The sequence below is a fragment of the Erpetoichthys calabaricus genome, chromosome 5 (assembly GCF_900747795.2).
Source record: "Erpetoichthys calabaricus chromosome 5, fErpCal1.3, whole genome shotgun sequence".
Taxonomy (NCBI): Eukaryota; Metazoa; Chordata; class Cladistia; order Polypteriformes; family Polypteridae; genus Erpetoichthys; species Erpetoichthys calabaricus.
Window position 1 is genome coordinate 94,567,676 of NC_041398.2, and position 20,595 is coordinate 94,588,270.

The 20,595-nt window shown below is 39.1% G+C and overlaps 1 protein-coding gene across 5 annotated transcripts in view; it reads left to right on the forward strand.

Annotated features, from left to right (window-relative positions):
* Positions 1-20,595, forward strand: part of ldb2a (LIM domain binding 2a) — a 450,850-nt gene that overhangs the window by 408,258 nt on the left and 21,997 nt on the right. For all 5 annotated transcript variants that reach the window (XM_028801779.2, XM_028801781.2, XM_028801780.2 and 2 more), the window contains exon 6: positions 10,317-10,440. In XM_028801779.2, coding sequence (XP_028657612.1) covers positions 10,317-10,440 — 124 coding nt within the window. The remainder of the gene's footprint in view (positions 1-10,316; positions 10,441-20,595) is intronic.

Consider the following 20,595-nt stretch of genomic DNA (forward strand, 5'->3'; position numbering starts at 1 on the left):
TTTCCTCTTCAGAATTTAGTTTTAGTGCTTTGGCAAAATGTCTGGTGCTTTGAGCCAATGTGTTGTAAAAAGCAAGCATGCGAATGAATGGAATTGAGTTAAGTGCGAGCCAAGATTTAGAAAAGGAGACAAAGACAGAAAAGTCGGCGGATGAGGATGTCACACCAGGGAATGCAAAGGAATGTGTAAGCCAAGAAGCGCTGGACTATGAAAATTGACACTAAATTGTTTAGTCTCAGGACTCCTAATTAAAGCTGTAGTAAATATGCTGTCCTCACACAACACAGTAAATAAAACAGGAGAGGTTTAACAACCAATCATTAACACAATTTCTCCCTCTCCTTATGCAACTGTGTAATTGAATAAATAGCACTCCAGGTAGAAATATTTCTAAAGTGAAAATGTAGAGTGTATAATATTCTTTATAAATGCATGTCTGAGGAAAACTAAGAAAATATTCTCATTAAAAATATGAAATATTTTGTATTTTATAAGTGACACCATTCAAATTAAAGTGGAACTGAAGTTAGTAGGTAAAAAGAATAAAATAAATTTTTATGCCAACAATCTAAAATTCGCATTCCTTGTTTTCTCTCTAACAAACTACATATTTTCTTTAGAATATTCTTCCTCACTTGTCCGTCTTTAGGACTGCAGGGAGCTGAGCCTATCCTGAAAACGCCAGCCATAAAGCCAAAACCAGGCTTAGACTGGTAAGCAGTCCATCACAGGAATGTCTCATGCACAAACTCACTCATACATGGGAGTTAAAGTTCTGTATGTCGCTGGAATGTGAAAGGAAATGAATACCTGTTGTTTATTCATGTTAGGGTTCTGGAGTCACCTTATTCCGCTCTTTATACTCTTATCATGTAGGCCTTGACAGAGTGCCCTAAATCCCATGCTCTTGCTACACTGTCTGGTACTATAGTTTAGAACTTCCCACTTCCTTTTATATTTGTAACCCCAGGCAATTAGAATATTTTAGATAGAAAGTTTTGATCATTGAATATTATACTTAGTGCCATAAACAAAAGCAAATAGAACATGGCTTTGCAAACCCTACAACCTGATAGTGCTAGATGAGCAGTTTCAGGCAGGGTCTAAACTTGTAGTTGCACTCAGTTCCCTCTGGTCAGCTCATCCATCTCGGTTCAACTCTGTGGGTCATCATCTGGTCTGCTTTCTTCAGGTCATTGTCTGGTCTGCTGTCTTTGCCAGCTTCTCGTCTGACTTTATACATACAGTATCTCTTCCTTAGTGGGTTATCTCAGCTACACTTACCAAATTCATACATGTAAGAACCTGTCTCTCATCCTCCAAGATTTCTTCCTGATGGTAGAATGAGTACCTAAAACAATGCTTCAGACATGTCCACACAGTGTTATAACAAAGCACCTTTGTAAAACTGGTGGAGTGATGATTGCCACCAAACTCTGCCAAGTCCTGTTGCTCTTCTTAATAATTACGTTCCTAAAACTCTTAAGAGGAGGAAATTACAATGGCTTACTTCTAGAAAGCTGCTTTTTTCTTTAAAGTTGCCAGTTAATAATAAAATGGCAAATTGCAATTATTAAAATACTAGGAATTAATTTACATTTCACCTGGGAGGGGGAGATCCATGCAGTCACTGAAAACATGTGCAGCTTGCACAGACAGTGACCAAGCCACCACAGGGATAGTATATTAAAGTAAAAATCAATTTCAAACCCCCTTAATCCTCATCCGAGTTGGCCTTATTGTTAGTGGTGATGAGTAACCCAACAGCATTGGGTGCAAGGCAGGAAGCAGCACAGTAAGCTGTTAATCACGGGGCCCTCTTATGAACACACTCATACTCACACTGCTAATGTGGCTAACTTAACTTGCATGTCTTTTGGGAATGCGTAACATAAATTGAAGTACAAACACTTAACAAAAATGACTAAGCATGGAATTCAAACACAAAACACTGGATCTGTGAGGCAGCAGAGCTAATCTTGCATACCTTGATTGATAAAGTATGTTTTAATGAGTATACATTTAAATTCCCTGCAGGCACCACATGGTGCATGGGTAAGGGCTGAAGTGTCGTTTCTGGCTGAATTTTATTTTTTTTTTTAATTCTATTTTTTCCACCCCTCATGTTAGAATAAAAGGTAATTTTAAGTTAAACCAGGGTGAGTAAGCTTAGATGTGTGCATGTTTGTGCCCTGCAGTGGACAAGGGGTCTTGCTAAGGCTTGGGTAGTGCCTTCTGCCCAGTGCAGCTGAAGTGTGCAGAACATGGGTGAATGGCTTACCTTTCACATTTCTCATACAATTACATACAAAATTATAATGTAGTAGGAGGTTTTCCCCCTGCTCGCTTTGCTCGCCAACCCCCCTGGCCTGCGCTATGCACCAGCCACTTCACATCTGTGAAGAGAGGGGCTGAACGCACCCCCAGTCACTCCTCCGAAACCCCCGACTAAACGGTGATACAATGGAAAACAAATAGTTTTTTTTTACCTCCTCTTTGCTCGATCAGCTGCTGGCTTGCTGCTGCTGCTGTCGTGCCGCGTGATCTGCATCTCGCATGGCGCTTCAAACATTTAAAAGCCTGTGCAGCAGCTGTCCTACTCTTTGTCTTTTATTTCTGGCACCGGGCATGGTTAAATCTTTTGGCACAAAGTCTTTTCTTGCGGGACGTGAGTTCTTGATATTTTTTATAATTTAAAAATGGAATAAGAATCTGAAAATCTAACAACATCACATTAAAATTCTGAAAAGTATGATACCAAACATATATGTGTAGATTTTAAAATAAGCCTGATTTAAAGCGTGACATAAAAACATCACATAAAATTGTTGCACAAAATCGTTGCACTTTTAGGCTTAGGGTTTTATATAGAGAGAGAGTAGATAGTTTTGTCTGACTCAGAAACAGAAATTTAGCATAAATAATATGAAACCAAGTTGAATTTCAGTCCAAAATTACCCAATAATTTATTTTTTAATTTGACAAAGAGCCCTGTACTTTCTAGATTGCTTAAAATGTAATGTGGCATTTATTCTGCAAACATAAACTATTATGCTTTTTAATCAGTGCCTCAGCTACTGTGACTCTTCTACTGCATAGTAAACAGTGTGATTTCATAATCGCCTCTTTTGGTTTGTTCCAGAATAATTGCCAATAGTAAATGCCGGGAAAAGACAGGAACCAAACAAGTCCATTACAAACACCCATACTCACAACAACACATAATTTATTGTCACCAGCTAATTTGACCAAATTTCTTGTTGGATGCAGGAGGAAAACCAGAGTACTTGGAGGAAACGCATGTAGATGGCACACAGACAACAACCAGGCATGGGATCAATAAGGTGGCAGCACTGTGTCAGCATGGAGGCTGCTTAGGCTGCCTCCCTCTCTGAAAATGCCTTTCTCACTTTTCTGTTGTCTTGCCTCACTACATAATGCAAATGTTCATTTAATTCTATCATGCCCACCTTTCTGGAGCTTTTTTTGATTGTCTGTTTGTTCTTTATTTCACCTTATACAATTTCTTGTATTAGGAATTGGTTAGTTTTCGCATACCCCTTGGGGTCAGAGCGCAGGGTCAGCCATTGTACAGCACCCCTGGAGCAATTACAGGTTAAGGGTCTTGCTCAAGGGCCCAGCAGAGTAGGATCTCTTTTGGTAGTGACAGGGATTCAAACCGGCAACCTTCTCCGCTTATTTGTGAAGCTCCATTACTTTCTTATCCAACATGGATTACTTTTTATTTTTCATTATTGCACTAAATGAAGTTATGACTGCTATTCTGTCCTTACAGACTTGTAGTGTTTGTTTTTAGAAATCAGAATTAGGTGATAAAGGTCAAGTGTTGTTGACTTGGGTTGACTAAAAAGGTCTGGGGGTTAAGGAATTGACAAGTAATGGTATATGAGTTTGCAAGCAACCAAAAAAGGAAATTAAAAAAAAAAAATCAACGTGTTCTATGATGATACTAAGAAGAGAGTGCAGGCAGAATGAAGAGAAAGATGAAAGAGGAATATGAAATGAGAAGCAAAACACACAGATTCACATACCGGAGAAGAACTATAACGAAAAAAGAGAAACCCCGGAGAGCGAACTAGTGAAGAGATTAAAGCCAGTTCAGCGTCTTAATGTCAACTGCGCTCTAATAGAGCACACGCCAGGGAGAAACTACCTGCAGGTGACAGGAGAGTGTAGCCATTGTACTATCAAACATTGTACTATATGGTAAGTATTTATGTCATTCTCTATAATTATTTTTCAATTTTTGCCTTATAAACTAAAAGTATTTTGAAACACATTTGTTTACAAGTCTGTACTGTATGTGAATCTAATTCATTGAGATACAAATAAATGTGCATAGATTCCATTATGCCATAAAGCTTTACTGCGGATAACAGCAACATCTTTTATAGATTTATAATTTATAGATTAGTTACAGAACAGAAGAATAAAATTATATAAACCCATAGAGATGTAGAGCAGCACAGCTCCTGAGGCTTGTGTTTGATCCTGAACTAATCACTGCCCATTTTGGAACTAACGTGTTTTCATTACATTGTTTGTGAGTTTTCTCGATGAAGATCCCAAAGACATGTATGTAAGGTGAATTGGCAAGTGACCCGGTGTCTGTTTAAGTAAGCCCACTGATAAACTGGCCTGCTGTCTAGAAGTAGTGTCTTCTTTGCACTCATTACCACAAAGGTAGGCTTCAGCTCAGTTTGACCTGTAAATGAGCCCAGAAAACGGAGTGCTTGTCAGTATGGATGTACAGCAAACCAAAATACAGTAAATGAACCTTGAAACAAATCATTTCTTTTGGGTGGTTATCGCTGCTCCCTCACACATCCAGGGACCTTAGTTTATTTCAGGACATAACCACTATATGCATTTGCCTCATACCCCTGTAGGTTTACTGTGGGTACTGTGGGGTTCTCCCTAAAAGCATGCATCTTAGGTTAACTGGTCCGCTGTGCCCTGGAATGGATTTGAACCCCATCCAAGTTTCAATCCTCTCTTGCACCTGATGCTGTTGAAACAAGCAGTGTTCTTACTACTCTGAACTGGAATAAGTGAGTTGTGAAAATGAATGAATACTTGTTCATTTACATTCCTTTTTGATTTTGTTGTAAAAGTCTTGTAATCAGGGTAAGAACAAGAACTAAGAATTTTTCTTGTGAGAATCAACATCCTCTTTAATAAAACCCCTGTGTGCGTCCAGTGTCCATGTGTGTGTGTCTTCTGGTGAAGTGCGCATGCGCGGGGCACGGTGCGATACTTCAAAGCAGATGCTTCAAAAGCCGCGTGACGCGTCACACAAGACAGAGAGGGCGGGACCTATAAAATATCGCGGGGCCGATCCAATCAGATTTCGGTAAATGAGGTAAGACCTAAAACATAAAACACGAAAAATCCAATCGGGTACTGAGACGTGGAGACCAGCTTCCCCATTGTTGTGCAAGTGTTCACTCTGAGGATGTCAGATTTGCGATTAAGAAGCTTGGCCCGGTAAAGTGTCAGTCGTTGAAGGGGTTTTCCTAAATATACGAATTTTCATGATATTACAATACAATGACTTTTAAAAGTAGATTTATTTTCGCGCACATTAAATTAGTTGCTGGGGAGAATCTGCTGATTGCCCACTGATGTGACAGAAAATTAAACCCATATTACGGACAGCAAAGCCAGTATTACTGTCCGAGAAAATTACAGGCATTTTACGGAAAAAATTTAATGAGGTAAAAGGTCCCTTCCATTTTTAATATAGACTGTTCCTACTAAAGTTTATTGACTACTGTTCTAGCGCCCGTTATTGTAACGGGCTTAATGTCTAGTATTTTAATAAACAGGTTATGCTTTCTGTCGTTGATGAACTATATATGCCGGTTTTCTCCTGTTAGTTAGAATTCCTACCACATCACAAATGTTGCTATTTAACAGATGGTCTTAAATGAAATGTGTGTGAGAGAGTGTGACTTGTGTGGTCCAGAGATCAAAAGTCCAAATGAATCAAGGTAAAGTCCATGTTTAGCTAATCGTATTTGCTCATCATCACACTAGAGGTGTCAGCGTGTTGAAAGTTGGTTGGACATTCAAGTAAGAATTTCACATTTATCCTTGAATGCGTTTTGGACTGGCACACCATCGTCGGTGTCTTCGTGCTACACAGACATTTAATGTGTACGGTACTTTAATATTACTCCACTGGCTGGAGAAGTGAGTCTTTAATTGTCAGATTCTAGAACTTTCACTTTGCAGTGATGTTTTATTGAAATCTGATGCCCTGAAAATTTGATAGAATGAAGCAAAGCATTGAACTTTTTTTGGATACAGCAGAGCCAGAATTAAATATATAGGTCTATTACTTAGTACAAACTTCGCTAAATTACATGTGCGCTTTATTAATTGCATTAATTGTGTCAATATAATTTATAGGTTATTGGTTCATTTTTCACAACTTATTTTGACAGTTACTTTTAATGCAGTTTGTAGAACTCGGGTTCAAAAGATCTTTGTGATGCTCTCAGTTTAAACTAACTTTTGGTTAGCCTTCAAAATATTTTAAGAATTTAAGGTGTGTCTGCTTTTAAAAATCATCTCTGTCTTTACAAAGATTTGCTCCAGTTTCTTCCTACCTCCCAAATACATGCTGATAGGTTATTAGCAATTCAGCTATATGAGGGTGCAAGTGTGTCCTGCAGTGGGCTAGAATACCAACCCGACTTTCCACCAGTTCATTCAAGGAAATCCTATTATTTTGCTATATATAGCACTGTCATTAAAGCCAAAAACACCACCTTAAACTGAAGTCAGAAGTTGAAACCAACATCAAGGAATCTACAAAGAAAGAAAGAAAATCACACACCAAGATACTGTAGTAGAGTAAGATTTTTTTATAAAAACCCTGTGCTTTTACTGATTACATCAGTGGCTGTCATTGGTGGTCTCTTGGCTTATTTTCTTCTGCCGGGGTAACAGTGTCTTATGTTTGCACTTTCTTGCTTAAAACAAATTTGCCAGTAGGATAATAAAAAATCTTGTGTGCTTATTCTATTTCTTTTCCAGTTCTTGATTTTACGGACATGGTATCAAAGTGTATCCAAAGTTTGTAAAGTATCCATTCAGAGAGCCTAAAGGATACACATCTGCAGTTTGCAGTGATGTTGTCCTTTTCAGACTGTAAACTCCAATGTGAATGCTTGAGTTTGTACACAGTTGGGATTATCATAATTGTCCACACCACTTAGAAATAGTGGTGCTTTTTATTTCAGGACATCATATTTGTTTTTCTGTTTGGCCGTCCTCTTTTTTTTTTCCTTCTCATTGTTTTCTAGTTGTTGTCATACACCTCGTGATGCTTTGACATCACTTCCTTTCATCTTAAAAGATGTCAACACACAGTCCCCAGAGTCCAAGTTTTAGTATTTCTTACGAAAAGAGTCAAAACAAAACAGTTCACAAATGTATTTTTCAGCATAGCCTGGTTTAGTACCTTTTCGGTGTAATTGTTACTTTTATTTTTGGTTTGGTTGTTCATGTTCCCCGGTAACAACTTTCTGCTTGTCTAATGACGCTGTCCTGGTTCTTTCCTAGAAAAACAGTGGCTTGTTCTCTCCAGGTAATGAGTGCCAAGTACCTTGCTGACAATATAGGACATTGTCCAATGAATTTGTGCACAAGCAGCAGTTTTGTGAATGTTGTACCAGACTGTGTTGGTGAAGTGGGAGCTCCAGCTAGTGAATCAAAGAATGAAATGCCAGTGCAAGTGTGTGAAAGGAGTTTCTTGCACAGAATTGTTAGTTGACGCTCTGTGATTAGGTGAGGAACTCAGAAACACAGATGGATTTGGACATTCTTCTCTTGTCTGGTCAAGGTGGTTTAGACTTGCTTATGATGCCATCTGGTACCTCTCTTAGGACACATACCAGGCAAAGTACAAAATAAAAACAAACAAACACCCAGAACACAATGGAGGGATTATTTGCATTCACTAGTGTAGGAAGGTCTTGAAGGTTCCAAGGAGAAGTTGAAATCTGCTGTGGAAAATCTGGTGACCTGGTCTATCCATCTCAATAAATATGCTGCCACCCTAGCTCTCAGTGAGAAAGGTGGACTGAAACTGAGCTCAGAAGCAAATTGATTTTTAAGTTTAATTTATAATAGAATTGCCATGTTGGCAGGCACAATCAGATAAACAGTAGGTTCTAAGGCATTGGACTAAAAATTATTCCTAACCCATTCCCAGCAGAGATATAAATAACATATAAGCTAAATAAATTTGTTATCTTTTAAAATGACAGTAATATTTATGTACATAATAAAGAACAATTTATCAATCAGAAAACACCATGTTCCACTCCCATTAGTAAAGTAAAAGTCATAAATGAGTAAATGAGTCATATTGTAGAAAACTAAATCCTGAAATTCTAGGGCCAGTATATTGAGGGGGGTTGGATTGGGAAAAGGCTGGATGGCTGAATGATTTCCAACAAGATAGCCCATGTGGAGACTAGCCTCGACACAGACAGGCAGACACCGATGGTTTAAACACCACAACACGTTTATTATTATCCATATTTACAACACTGCACACAACCCGATGCCCCTGCACCACACACCCTCAGTCCAGGCCTATTTACTGTCCAGCCTTCCTTCACCGCCTCCACTCCTCTTCTCCGAGCTTCGTCCTGTTCCACCCGACTCCAGCTGACAAATGGAGGGAGGCGGCCCCTTTTCCCACGAGCACCTGGAAGCACTCCGGGTATCCCTGGGTTTCCTTCCGCCAACACCTCTGGGTGTGGCGGAAGTGCTGACGTCCAGGGCTTCTGAGGTGTCCGGGCGTCCCCTAGCAGTGACCAAGGGCCCCTATAGGGTTGAGTTTCCATGCTCCGTAGTCCCTGTCCCGGTACTTCCAGGCGTCCTGGCTGGGTACCACCCCCAGCTGCCCGCCACACCCTCATTGTGATAAACAATTAGTACAGGAGCAGCAGCAAGCTCTCATTTCCTTTTTGTCTAATTTTATTCAAAAACTTTAGCCAAATAAAGAATACAATTCCATATACAGCCGTGATTTCTCTGCAGCCAGACTATTCCAGAAAGTTCTTGTCTTTACTAAAGATTTTATGCCTTCTCTTTAGTTAACCATCCATCCATTTTCCAACCCGCTGAATCCGAACACAGGGTCACGGGGGTCTGCTGGAGCCAATCCCAGCCAACACAGGGCACAAGGCAGGCACCAATCCTGGGCAGGGTGCCAACCCACCGCAGGACACACACAAACACACCAAGCACACACTAGGGACAATTTAGAATCGCCAATCCACCTAACCTGCATGTCTTTGGACTGTGGGAGGAAACCGGAGCGCCCGGAGGAAACCCACACAGACACGGGGAGAACATGCAAACTCCACGCAAGGAGGACCCGGGAAGTGAACCCAGGTCTCCTAACTGCGAGGCAGCAGCGCTATCCATTGCATTTCAAAATGACCTTGATTCAATGCTCATGTAATGTCACAAGTTCCATGTACAAACTAAACATTTTTAATGCTCTGTGCATGTCTATATACAAGGTAAATCCACCGTATGTATACGTATGTAAAAATGGCAAAAACACATACATGGCTGCCTAATTACTGTATTTAAGGTGTAAATCACAGTGATGCACTGAGTATTGAATGCATTCACTGCACACTGCAGGGCCTAATTTATGTTACTGCTGTGTTTCTCTGTCTCTTAGACCTTGTAGATGTTTTGGCTGTGACACAAATATTCAGTGCGCACTTCTGATGTTTTTGTTAATCGGGTAAAATCCATTTGAAGCCACTTTAAGTATGTTTATGTACTGCCTGTTTGATATTTCAAGTGTACATAGTGTGGGCTTCAAAAATAAACTTAACAGTTAATGTTTGTAAGTAAATTTAATTAACAATGTGCCAAATGTTACTGAGACCAAAGGTGAGATTATTTTTCATTTATTTCATTTTCTGACTTCTTGGTTGTGGGTCAGAGAAATGTAATCAAACATGCTTTTCCACTATTTAATATGTTAAACCTCTTTACTAGTAGCTTCAGATTTTCTTAAATTCATTTTCTATATGAATTAGTTTTCCAGAAATAAAAAGTGGACTTACATTGTTTTCATCTGATTTATAAGAATTTTTTTTTTTTTAATCTTCAGAGCAAACGCTCAAAATAATTAAACTTTGAGCAACTTCAGATTGTGTAATACATTGAAAAGGCAATTTCTCTGCTTTCTTTCTCTTTCTTGTTAAGATCCAAATGTTGCTAATGTCTACGTCCATTTGCTTATGTTACAGTTGTGTGTAATATTGGAGCCAATGCAGGAACTCATGTCAAGACACAAAACATACAACCTAAGTCCGAGGGATTGTCTCAAAACGTGCTTGTTCCAAAAATGGCAAAGGATGGTGGCGCCACCAGGTATTTACTCTTAAAATTAGTGTGGTGTTCATTGAATTTGAACTAAGTCCATGGAATGTTTTTAAACGTTGTCTGTTAAAAATCACATTATACTAGCTGAATGTTGCATGCGTCTTGGCATATTTATGTATTTGTTTATTTTATTTTTACAACTGTGTTGTCTTTATATGTTTTATATGTGTTTGCACTGTGGAAACCATTTAAAACAGGTCATTGATCAAACAGTTGCATGACGCATTCTAAATGATCAGTATAGTTTATTATACATATTAAATATACAGCAATCGGCCTCCTCAGTTAGCAATAGAGACAGGGAGCTTCCATAGCAACACTAAGCTCATTTGTAAAGACCTGATTATGTAAAATCTACCATTCTAATATTCATCGCTTTTATATTTACTATACACATGTATGTTTTGTCATAGGAGTATTAACATCTGGCATCTCTGTGCAACCTGAGTAATGCCACAAATATCAAAAACAGTGCATTTGCTTTAGGAGATAAACTAATATATAGAAGAACTAAAATAATGAAAAGTTCAAAATACAAACCATAGATAAAAGCAAAATAATGCTGCTGACCCTGACAAGCTTCTTATTACATGATGTCGCTGTTTGTCAGGAGGAAGACTCACGCGCCTACCTCTAAACACATTGCTTTAATTTCTCTGTCTCTCATGATCCAAGCCTCTGTACCTCCTGCCAAAGAGCCCTCATCTCAAACTCTTCTCCTGACTCTGAACTTGATTAACTCTGTCTTAGAGTGATTTTAACCCCCTTCTTGGGGTTTTGTTCTGGTCATTTATTGCTTTGCTACAGAGTTACAGTGCTAAAACGTTTCCTAAATCTTCAGGAGCCCAACTGCACCTTCAAGGTAGCTTGCCCTTCTGTCTGTTGTTCCCCAGCTATGGACTACATGTTTCCATCAAACAGGCTGGAAGGTTATGACTGGCATCCTAGCAGTCCACTCAGCCAATATGCTTAAAAGGGTAACATGGTACCAACTCTCCCTAAATCATATTTCTAATGCGAGTTTTCTGCATTCATGTTTATGGTCACATGGTCCTTCTGCCTCATGCCACCTTTTTCCTTTGGTAACCAAGCAATCCATCACAATAAGGGCGCTTTACTTATCTCTGTTTCACTTTCTAGCCGGGGAACTTTAGATATGAAGAGATCTATACAATTTTGAACAAGTTTCATAAATCAGCAAAAGTCTTCATTAAAAACACTTTATATTTTGTCACAGATTGTCGTGGTAATAGTCTATTTTCACAAATAACACAAACACACTTGCTGAAATGATGAAATTAATACCATTTTTTATAACATAAAGATAATAGAAGATAGATATACAGTTGTGCTTGAAAGTTTGTGAACCCTTTAGAATTTTCTATATTTCTGTATAAATATGACCTAAAACATCATCAGATTTTCACTCAAGTCCTAAAAGTAGATAAAGAGAAACCAGTTAAACAAATGAGACAAAAATATTATACTTGATTAATTTATTTATTAAGGAAAATGATCGAATATTACATATTTGTGAGTGGCAAAAGTATGTGAACCTTTGCTTTCAGTATCTGGTGTGACCCCCCTTTGCAGCAATAACTGCAACTAAACATTTCCAGTAACTGTTGATCAGTCCTGCACACCGGCTTGGAGGAATTTTAGCCCATTCCTCCGTACAGAACAGCTTCAACTCTGGGATGTTGGTGGGTTTCCTCACATTAACTGGTCGCTTCAGGTCCTTCCACAACATTTCTAATTGGATTAAGGTCAGGACTTTGACTTGGCCATTCCAAAACGTTAACTTCATTCTTCTTTAACCATTCTTTGGTAGAAAAACTTGTGTGCTTAGGGTCGTTGTCTTGCTGCATGACCCACCTTCTCTTGAGATTCAGTTCATGGACAGATGTCCTGACATTTTCCTTTAGAATTCTCTGATATAATTCAGAATTCATTGTTCCATCAGTGAAGGCAAGCAGCCCTGGCCCAGATGCAGCAAAACAGACCCAAACCATGATACTACCACCACCATGTTTCACAGATGGGATAAGGTTCTTATGCTGGAATGCAGTGTTTTCCTTTCTCCAAATATAACGCTTTTCATTTAAACCAAAAAGTTCTATTTTGGTCTCATCCGTCCACAAAACATTCTTCCAATAGCCTTCTGGTTTGTCCACGTGATCATTAGCAAACTGCAGACGAGCAGCAATGTTTTTTTTGGAGAGCAGTGGCTTTCTCCTTGCAACCCTGCCGCGCGCACCATTGTTGTTCAGTGTTCTCCTGATGGTGGACTCATGAACATGAACATTAGCCAATGTGAAAGAGGCCTTCAGTTGCTTAGAAGTTACCATGGAGTCCTTTGTGACCTCGCCGACTATTACACGCCTTGCTCTTAGAGTGATCTTTGTTGGTCGACCACTCCTGGGGAGGGTAACAATGGTCTTGAATTTCCTCCATTTGTACACAATCTGTCTGACTGTGGACTGGTGGAGTCCAAACTCTTTAGAGATGGTTTTGTAACCTTTTCCAGCCTGATGAGCATCAACAACTCTTTTTCTGAGGTCCTCAGAAATCTCCTTTGTTCGTGCCATGATACACTTCCACAAACGTGTTGTGAAGAGCAGACTTTGATAGATCCTTGTTCTTTAAATAACACAGGGTGCCCACTCACACCTGATTGTCATCCCATTGATTGAAAAACCTGACTCAAATTTCACCTTCAAACTAACTGCTAATCCTAGAGGTTCACATACTTTTGCCACTCACAAATATGTAATATTCAATCATTTTGCTCAATAAATAAATGACCAAGTATAATATTTTTGTCTCATTTGTTTAACTGGTTTCTCCTTATCTACTTTTAGGACTTGAGTGAAAATCTGATGATGTTTTAGGTCATATTTATGCAGAAATATAGAAAATTTTAAAGGGTTCACAAACTTTCAAGCACAACTGTACGCCTATATATATATATATATATATATATATATATATATATATATATGTATAGTGACGTGTGAGTCACTGTCTTGCACCCCAAAACACGAGAATAGGTCTCAGTACTTTAGCAAAACCAGTTTTATTCAACTTGAAACAGGAACTGCAACGGTTAGTTGTTGCAGCGGGAGCTACCTCTCACCTTTTACACAAACACAGCAAACGGGCAAGGTCGAGGCCAGGTCAGTGGCCAGGTTATACTGTTCCCTGCATTTATAATTAATGTTCCTTGCATCATCCATTGGTGACAGGCGCATATAGCGTGATCTCGATCAGCTTGTTGTTCTTTCCATGGCGCTATGCTGCTACACTGCTAACCTGTGGTTGCCTCAGCAACAGACAAGCAGACCTTTGCAGACACAGCAGTTGAGCTGCGTGGTATCATCCCATTTTATTGGGGGTCCTAAAAGAGTTCAGAAACCTCACTATATATATATTTTTTTTTTTTGTCTGTGTGTAGATCAATGTATGCAAGATGCTTCTCTGCACTTTCTTACTGGGTTTAGTAAGGAACTTATAACAGCTGGGTTATTACCCTCCAGTTACACTGGCACCAATGCCATGCTACATTAGCCATCTTTATCTTTATCTATTAACCCTAGAATCCCTGAAGCCTACGAAAATATCGGTCATGCCAGGCCACCTTAAATTCCGTCACACCTCCTCATCAGCATCTTTGTTTTGCAACTGTGTCAATCAGCAGAAGCAGCAAGCAGCCTGCTATCCCATCCCCTGCAAAGGGAGCTGAAATCAGACGCAAGATTCTCACAGCTGAAGTCTCTTTTCTAGGAGTGAGGTGTCTGGAATTGTATAGAGTAAATAATGTATCGTTACTTGAAATACGCACATTTCATGTATATTCCATGTCTACAATGACCAGTGTAAATGTAGGATGACAGGAAATGCAAGGCAAGAGATAGGTCCTGCCGTGTGTTTCTTTGGTGCATATAAGCCCTTCCTTTTTATTTAATGCTTGGAGACCACTTTGGCTCGTCACTGTCACCCATCGTTGAGATATGGTCCATGGTTTTTGAGCAAGTTTTTAGATGATGATCACAGAGCCACCTCTGGAGTGTCACTGGGTGACTGATCATTTTATCAGGTTAAGACACAGAGGTCGCATTCCAAAAAGAGGCCCAGTCAAAGAGAAGCTGACATTTAGAGTATCTGACAGTGGTTTGTTAAACCAAGGACCTGTGTTCCAGGTACATCAGAATGGAAAATGACAGTCTGTGCTACTGCAGCTGTATTGTTGTTGTTAGTGTAGTTCCATTGTTGTCATATATCAGCAGCACACATTACACTAGATTGCTACAAAGCTGTTTAAGCAGCTGTTGCACTAAACCTGCCAGCCAAGATTCTGGATAAACAAACAAAACTGTATGTTTATGCAGTACTAGTTTTTAGTTCAAGGCTTAAAAGTTTGGATAATGGTTTGAGCTTGAATTCCTTAATGTGTTATAGTATAATTGTTTTTTTCTGTTTTTTGGCCGCCTCTGGATTTTTTACCACTGCCCATTTCCGCCTGTGCTTTTCTTTTCATGTCCTGGTCCTATGCTATTTCAGCTTTTCCTTAGCCATACTCTTAGACAGAGCACCACCTCACAGTTCCAGGAGAATAGATCTGAATCCCACCCTGGTCACTGTCTGTGTGTCATTTGCGCTTTCTCAGCACGTCTGTTTAGGTTTCCCTCCTACATTTCAAAGATGTATAGGTTAGGTTAATTGCTGACTTTAAACTGTGTTAGTGAGTATTAAGCAAGTGAGAGTTTACTGAGTTAAAAGTGCAAATATAAACACACATATACCCACATTTATACAGGATAGTGACCAAATAAAAAAACACTTTCATAGACTATCTTAATAAGATTCTGTATTAAGCCACTTTAAGTTATCAGACTAGAGTTTCTTGATATAGATTCTATGTACTAGAATGGTACAACACCATTTTTTCATTAGAAGTTGTTTTGATAATACTAATGGAAACAGAGTGTCAGACATGGTTCTAGAATCCCACATCTAGTGACTGGGACTGCTGTGGTATAAGATGTAAATCATTGTCTTTCACTTCAAACTATTTATTGACCACTTGTGCCCTGTGGATGGAGACAACATCAGAATAGAATGCTTTACTTTAGGGTATACATGATCACTCAGAATTCTTTTCATCTTTTGGTATTTCGCATATCCGACCTTCTTATCCTTTTTTCTTGGTGTACCACCTTCATGTTTCAAAATACCACTTCTTTTTTTTCAGTCTTAAATTTTTGTGTTCTGAACTCTTAACAAGTAAAACAAAAGATGATATTCCTTTAGCTGTCAAGAAACTTAACACATTTGTAATACATATGTGTCTCTCAATTTTTTATGTACACTTAACAACTCAACATTCTTGCCTTGAAAAATTGATATATTTGGTAAGATTTAATATTTTTTTGTTCATTTATGGGCCAGTGTAGTCTTTAACCTCATTAAGAACAGACAAGGTATTTTTAAAATGTATTGAAAAATTCTTCACTATAGAACAAAATTTTATATGGCAAATTAATATATACCATGATCGTAAAGAGTTAACTTTGACTTGAAAAACACTGAACTTATCCTTTAAATCATGAACAGTAAAGGAGTTTGTGATTCTGTCCACTGTTGACCTTCACTCCTTTCTTCCCTCTTAATTTCCATGCCACCACTGTCAGGTTCATAAGCTATGTAACAAGTTTTTGGTGTGTTTTAGATATTTTTTCTCCTTCTGAGAAAAAAATAGAAGCAATCTCTTTTATTTACTTCTTCTATCGCATCATCAAAGTTAGTTTTGCAATGCTTTAAAAGGATGCTTCCCTTTTGCAATCCCTTAGATGAGCACGCAGTAATTTGTGATTTTGCACATGGTACCTTAATTAAGAAGTGTTTTGTTGATGTTTCTCATACTTTTTCACAGAAGTGTTTATATACTTTGTAGCCTTTTTTCATGTCACATTTTATTAGGACATTATAGTATATTTAACTTAGATTTTTGTAATGTCAAAGTGAAAATAAAATTGTCAATCCTTCTAAATAAATAAGGCACTCATACCACAACTAGCTGTACCCCGTGGCTTTGCCCACATAGTAGTGAAACAGGACAAACTTTAAAAATCAATTGACGTTGGCACTATATCTGATCGTGTTCAGGTCTGACGGGAAAGCGTTCCCCGCGTGGGGACAAAAGTACATGGCCGTGATATCTCTGGCAATCAGCAGCTCCCCTCTAAAACACACGTAGCTCTGATCTCTCTCTCAAAAACATCAAACTTTACTCCTTAACAATCTGTAGATGATAATGTCTGTTGAATAAACAGGTATCACTAGCTAAGAGGAGGCAAGGTGAACTCCAGCATGTGGCAGGACGTAGACTAACTTGAAAAGAGGCTGGTGAGTGAATGAGGAAGGCCCCGACCTCCTGCTCTCGGCCCACAGTTACTCTGTTGGATTTGCATAAATACACCGGTAAAACAAGCAAACTATGGTACTTACCGCGATAAGAGAAGTCGCAAAATCAACCAGAAAGTTCAAACAAACTATAGAAAACAAACAGATCTAAATCCGTTAAGTAATTCTCTCGTGAAAAGCGGACAGAATTAAAGCGGACAGACATACAGACAGAACGCGCTTGGACCACGAAATTTTTAAAACCGTTTCTTAGCGAGCCCAGGGTAACCTACATTCCAAATTCCGAAGTCCTCATGGTTCAGGAGATTCTGTGATGAGTGAGTCAGTGGTATTTGGCTTTTATATATATAAGATTACAGCAAATTTTCTAAATTTCTCTTTTGAGAAGTTGTTTATGATTTAAATTTTTTAATTATTGTCTAATTGTTTAATTAGGCTTTCTTCCTACAGTATACTTTCCCAATTAAGTGCAAGTTCCAGACTAGGACTAGATTACTTCAGTTTTCAATAACTCCAAGTATGGCTTTAGATTTATCTGTCAGGAAAGTTAACTCATTATTCTCTTGCAGAACAGCACATTTTGTTCAAGGATTTCTCTGTACTTGGTTACATTCTGTGTCCTAAGAGCCATTTTGTTTAAAATGCCTGGCCATGCCCTACATTTGAATGTCACCTGGTTGGAATTGCACCTGACCGTCATCCTTAATTTGTGGTTTGCAAGCCTACTTGAGAAATCTTTCAGGCTGAGCCAGCAAACTCTGCTCCCAGGCCTCGTTCCATGAGTGGCTGCTAGTATCCCCGCTCTGGGTGAGGTTCTCTTTGATTTATCTGATGCTACCGTGAGGGTTATTGATGGACTGCTTTCTGTCTGTTCCCCCCCCTAATTTGCCATGAGAAACTCTGCCAAAAGCAATGCAACTCCTGACAACATAGTTAAAGGATCATTAAGGCACTCAGGTTTCCCCAACATGTCAAGGTGATAACCCTTAGACAGCCTGGATCAAGTTTTGGATTAACATTTGACATCTCAGGAGGGGCAAGCAGGATGTCACACAAGGTGTTTGCAACAAGCATGGGAAAACATTACCCGTATTTTGGGATTTTGTTGTGAGTTGAACGGCGTACTTTGATTAACTCCTAAACATGTACACCTCAGGTGAGGAGGCAGTGCCAGAAACTTGAATGGTGTGTGATATCTCTGTTTTATGTTCCAGCATACCAGAACTATGAAAAACATAAACTAGCAAAGGTGTACGCAAATCATGCTTGATGTTAAGCTGAGGCTGTTCAATGGATACACAAGTATGCGTCAGTTTTCCTCTCCAGTTCACGATTTCGTGTATAGAATGTAAAGCCATAGTCACAGACTGGAAAGTACTAAGTTTAGCTGTATAAGAATTGCATCACTGCTGTTGATGGTGAAACATGATTAGAATGTGACCTTTAGCTCACACTGGGCTGGTATGCATTTCAGTGTGGCACAAATGCCATCCATCCATTTTCCAACCCGCTGAATCCAAACACAGGGTCACGGGGGTCTGCTGGAGTCAATCCCAGCCAATACAGGGCACAAGGCAGGAACCAATCCCAGGTAGGGTGCCAGCCCACCGCAGGACACACACAAACACACCCACACACCAAGAACACACTAAGGGCCAATTTAGAATTGCCAATCCACCTAACCTGCATGTCTTTGGACTGTGGGAGGAAACCGGAGCGCCCGGAGGAAACCCACGCAGACACGGGCAAATGCAATGATAATAAATCTGAGGACATATTCTTCTCACAGGTTCTTTTTAAGTAAAAGTTAGGCACCTGTCCCAAGTGAATGAGTTCATGTATCTCATGGTCTTCTTCATGAGTGACAGATGATCATGATTTTCACCAACAAATTGGTGCAGCACAAGCAGTTTCCAGACCATGGTGGTGAAGTCTGCTGTTAAACCCCTGGACAAAGCTTTTGTTTCACCAGTCAGCCTACTTCACCATCCTCACTCAATAAGGTCTTGATTGTGACTGAAAGAATGAGATTACAAAGAGCAAATAGCTGCCGTGAGGTTCTTTTGCATGATTGTTGGACCTGCCCTCTGTGACGCGGAGAGGAACTAGTCAATACAGGAGGACCTTGGAGTAAATCGAGAGTAGTCAGTTGAGGTTGTTTGGGCATGTAGTTGGAATGATCTGTTGGTTTGGCCACATATTGTGGACAACTGCGATAAGACCGAGGTGCAGAGTTAGTTGATCTGAAAGTAAATGGATTTTTGCCTGGAGATGTTGGAAGAAATTGCAGAAAATGGGGTGCTGATCAGGATGAGCACAGTAAAAATAATGAAAAGATACTGTAATTCCCTGGCCACAGGTGCATGTAATTATAACGACAATTTTCTTATGCACACTACTAGTAAACATCTCCTCAGTCATTCTAAGTACACCTCACTGCAGCTTGCAGAAAGGGATTTATCTGGTGAGATGTTTGGTTTGTGACTGAATGTTTGAGAAACAGTAGGGTATTGTTGATGTGCAATCATGGTCTCAGTTGTTCCAAGAGCTGATACTACATTCACATGCTATAGTTAAGTCAACTTGTCATGTGCTTTGCTGAAATATCTTGAGTATCATGGCTCCACAAAAGATTGTGAAAGAGTTGAAAAAATCTCAAGAAAGATTAAAAGCCCATTGTGAAAGTGGAAGTGATAAAGTGTCAGTAAACAGCCTTATTAAAGGGAAGTAAAACAAAATCTTATTTGGGTTGATTTTGATTACTAAGGTTGTCATAAAACTAATTCAGCTCAATTTTCGTGTATTTTGGTGTTATTTGAGCAAAAATGCGGACATCTTTTTTGGGCCAATAAATAGATAACATTTTATTCTATTTAAATTTGCATTTGTGTTCACATTACAAAAAATCACCTAAGAAGGGATATTCAAGAATGGATTAGCTTTGCAAAGGGAGTGAACCCTGTATAAGCAATGAAGTTTTTGATAGATAGATAGATAGATAGATAGATAGATAGATAGATAGATAGATAGATAGATAGATAGATAGATAGATAGATAGATAGATAGATAGATAGATAGATACTTTATTAATCCCAAGGGGAAATTCACATTAATTTAATTTTATTTATTAACTAATCTTAGGCTCTGAGATACAGTACATATACAAGTGCATGGTTGTCAGATGGCATTGCAGAATACAAAGAGGAGAAAAATCTTAAAAGCTTTGAAAATATATCATTTCTGTTAGTTATAAAGTTCAGTGAAAATTGGACATTATTGGTGCCTTGAATGACTAGTATTTCGCCGTTTTTCTTTAGAGTGCAAAAATGCATTCCTTATGCCAACCCTTGGTATTAAATGTCAGTTTTTTCCACCTCCACTAATATTACAGAGGATTGTTAAGACTTCTGAAGGCGCTCTTATTTCTACAGTGCCTTGACAATTTAAAATGAGTGCCTGTTCTAACAGACAGGATTTGCATGTTCTTCTGAGTACGAAACAGATCACATCCAGGTGACCTGTCCGAGTGGCATCAAGTGCAAGGCAGGAACCAACCAGTCCAGGCACAGCTCCCAGTCTCACATCACAAAAATCCCATAAGTCCCACTCCAAGGCACATTTGAAATGAAAGGCCTGAAACTGTGGGAGACCCTATGGAATTTATAGACAGAGTGCAGTTCCTGGTGGTGACCACCCACAAAACACGTGGGACATAACACA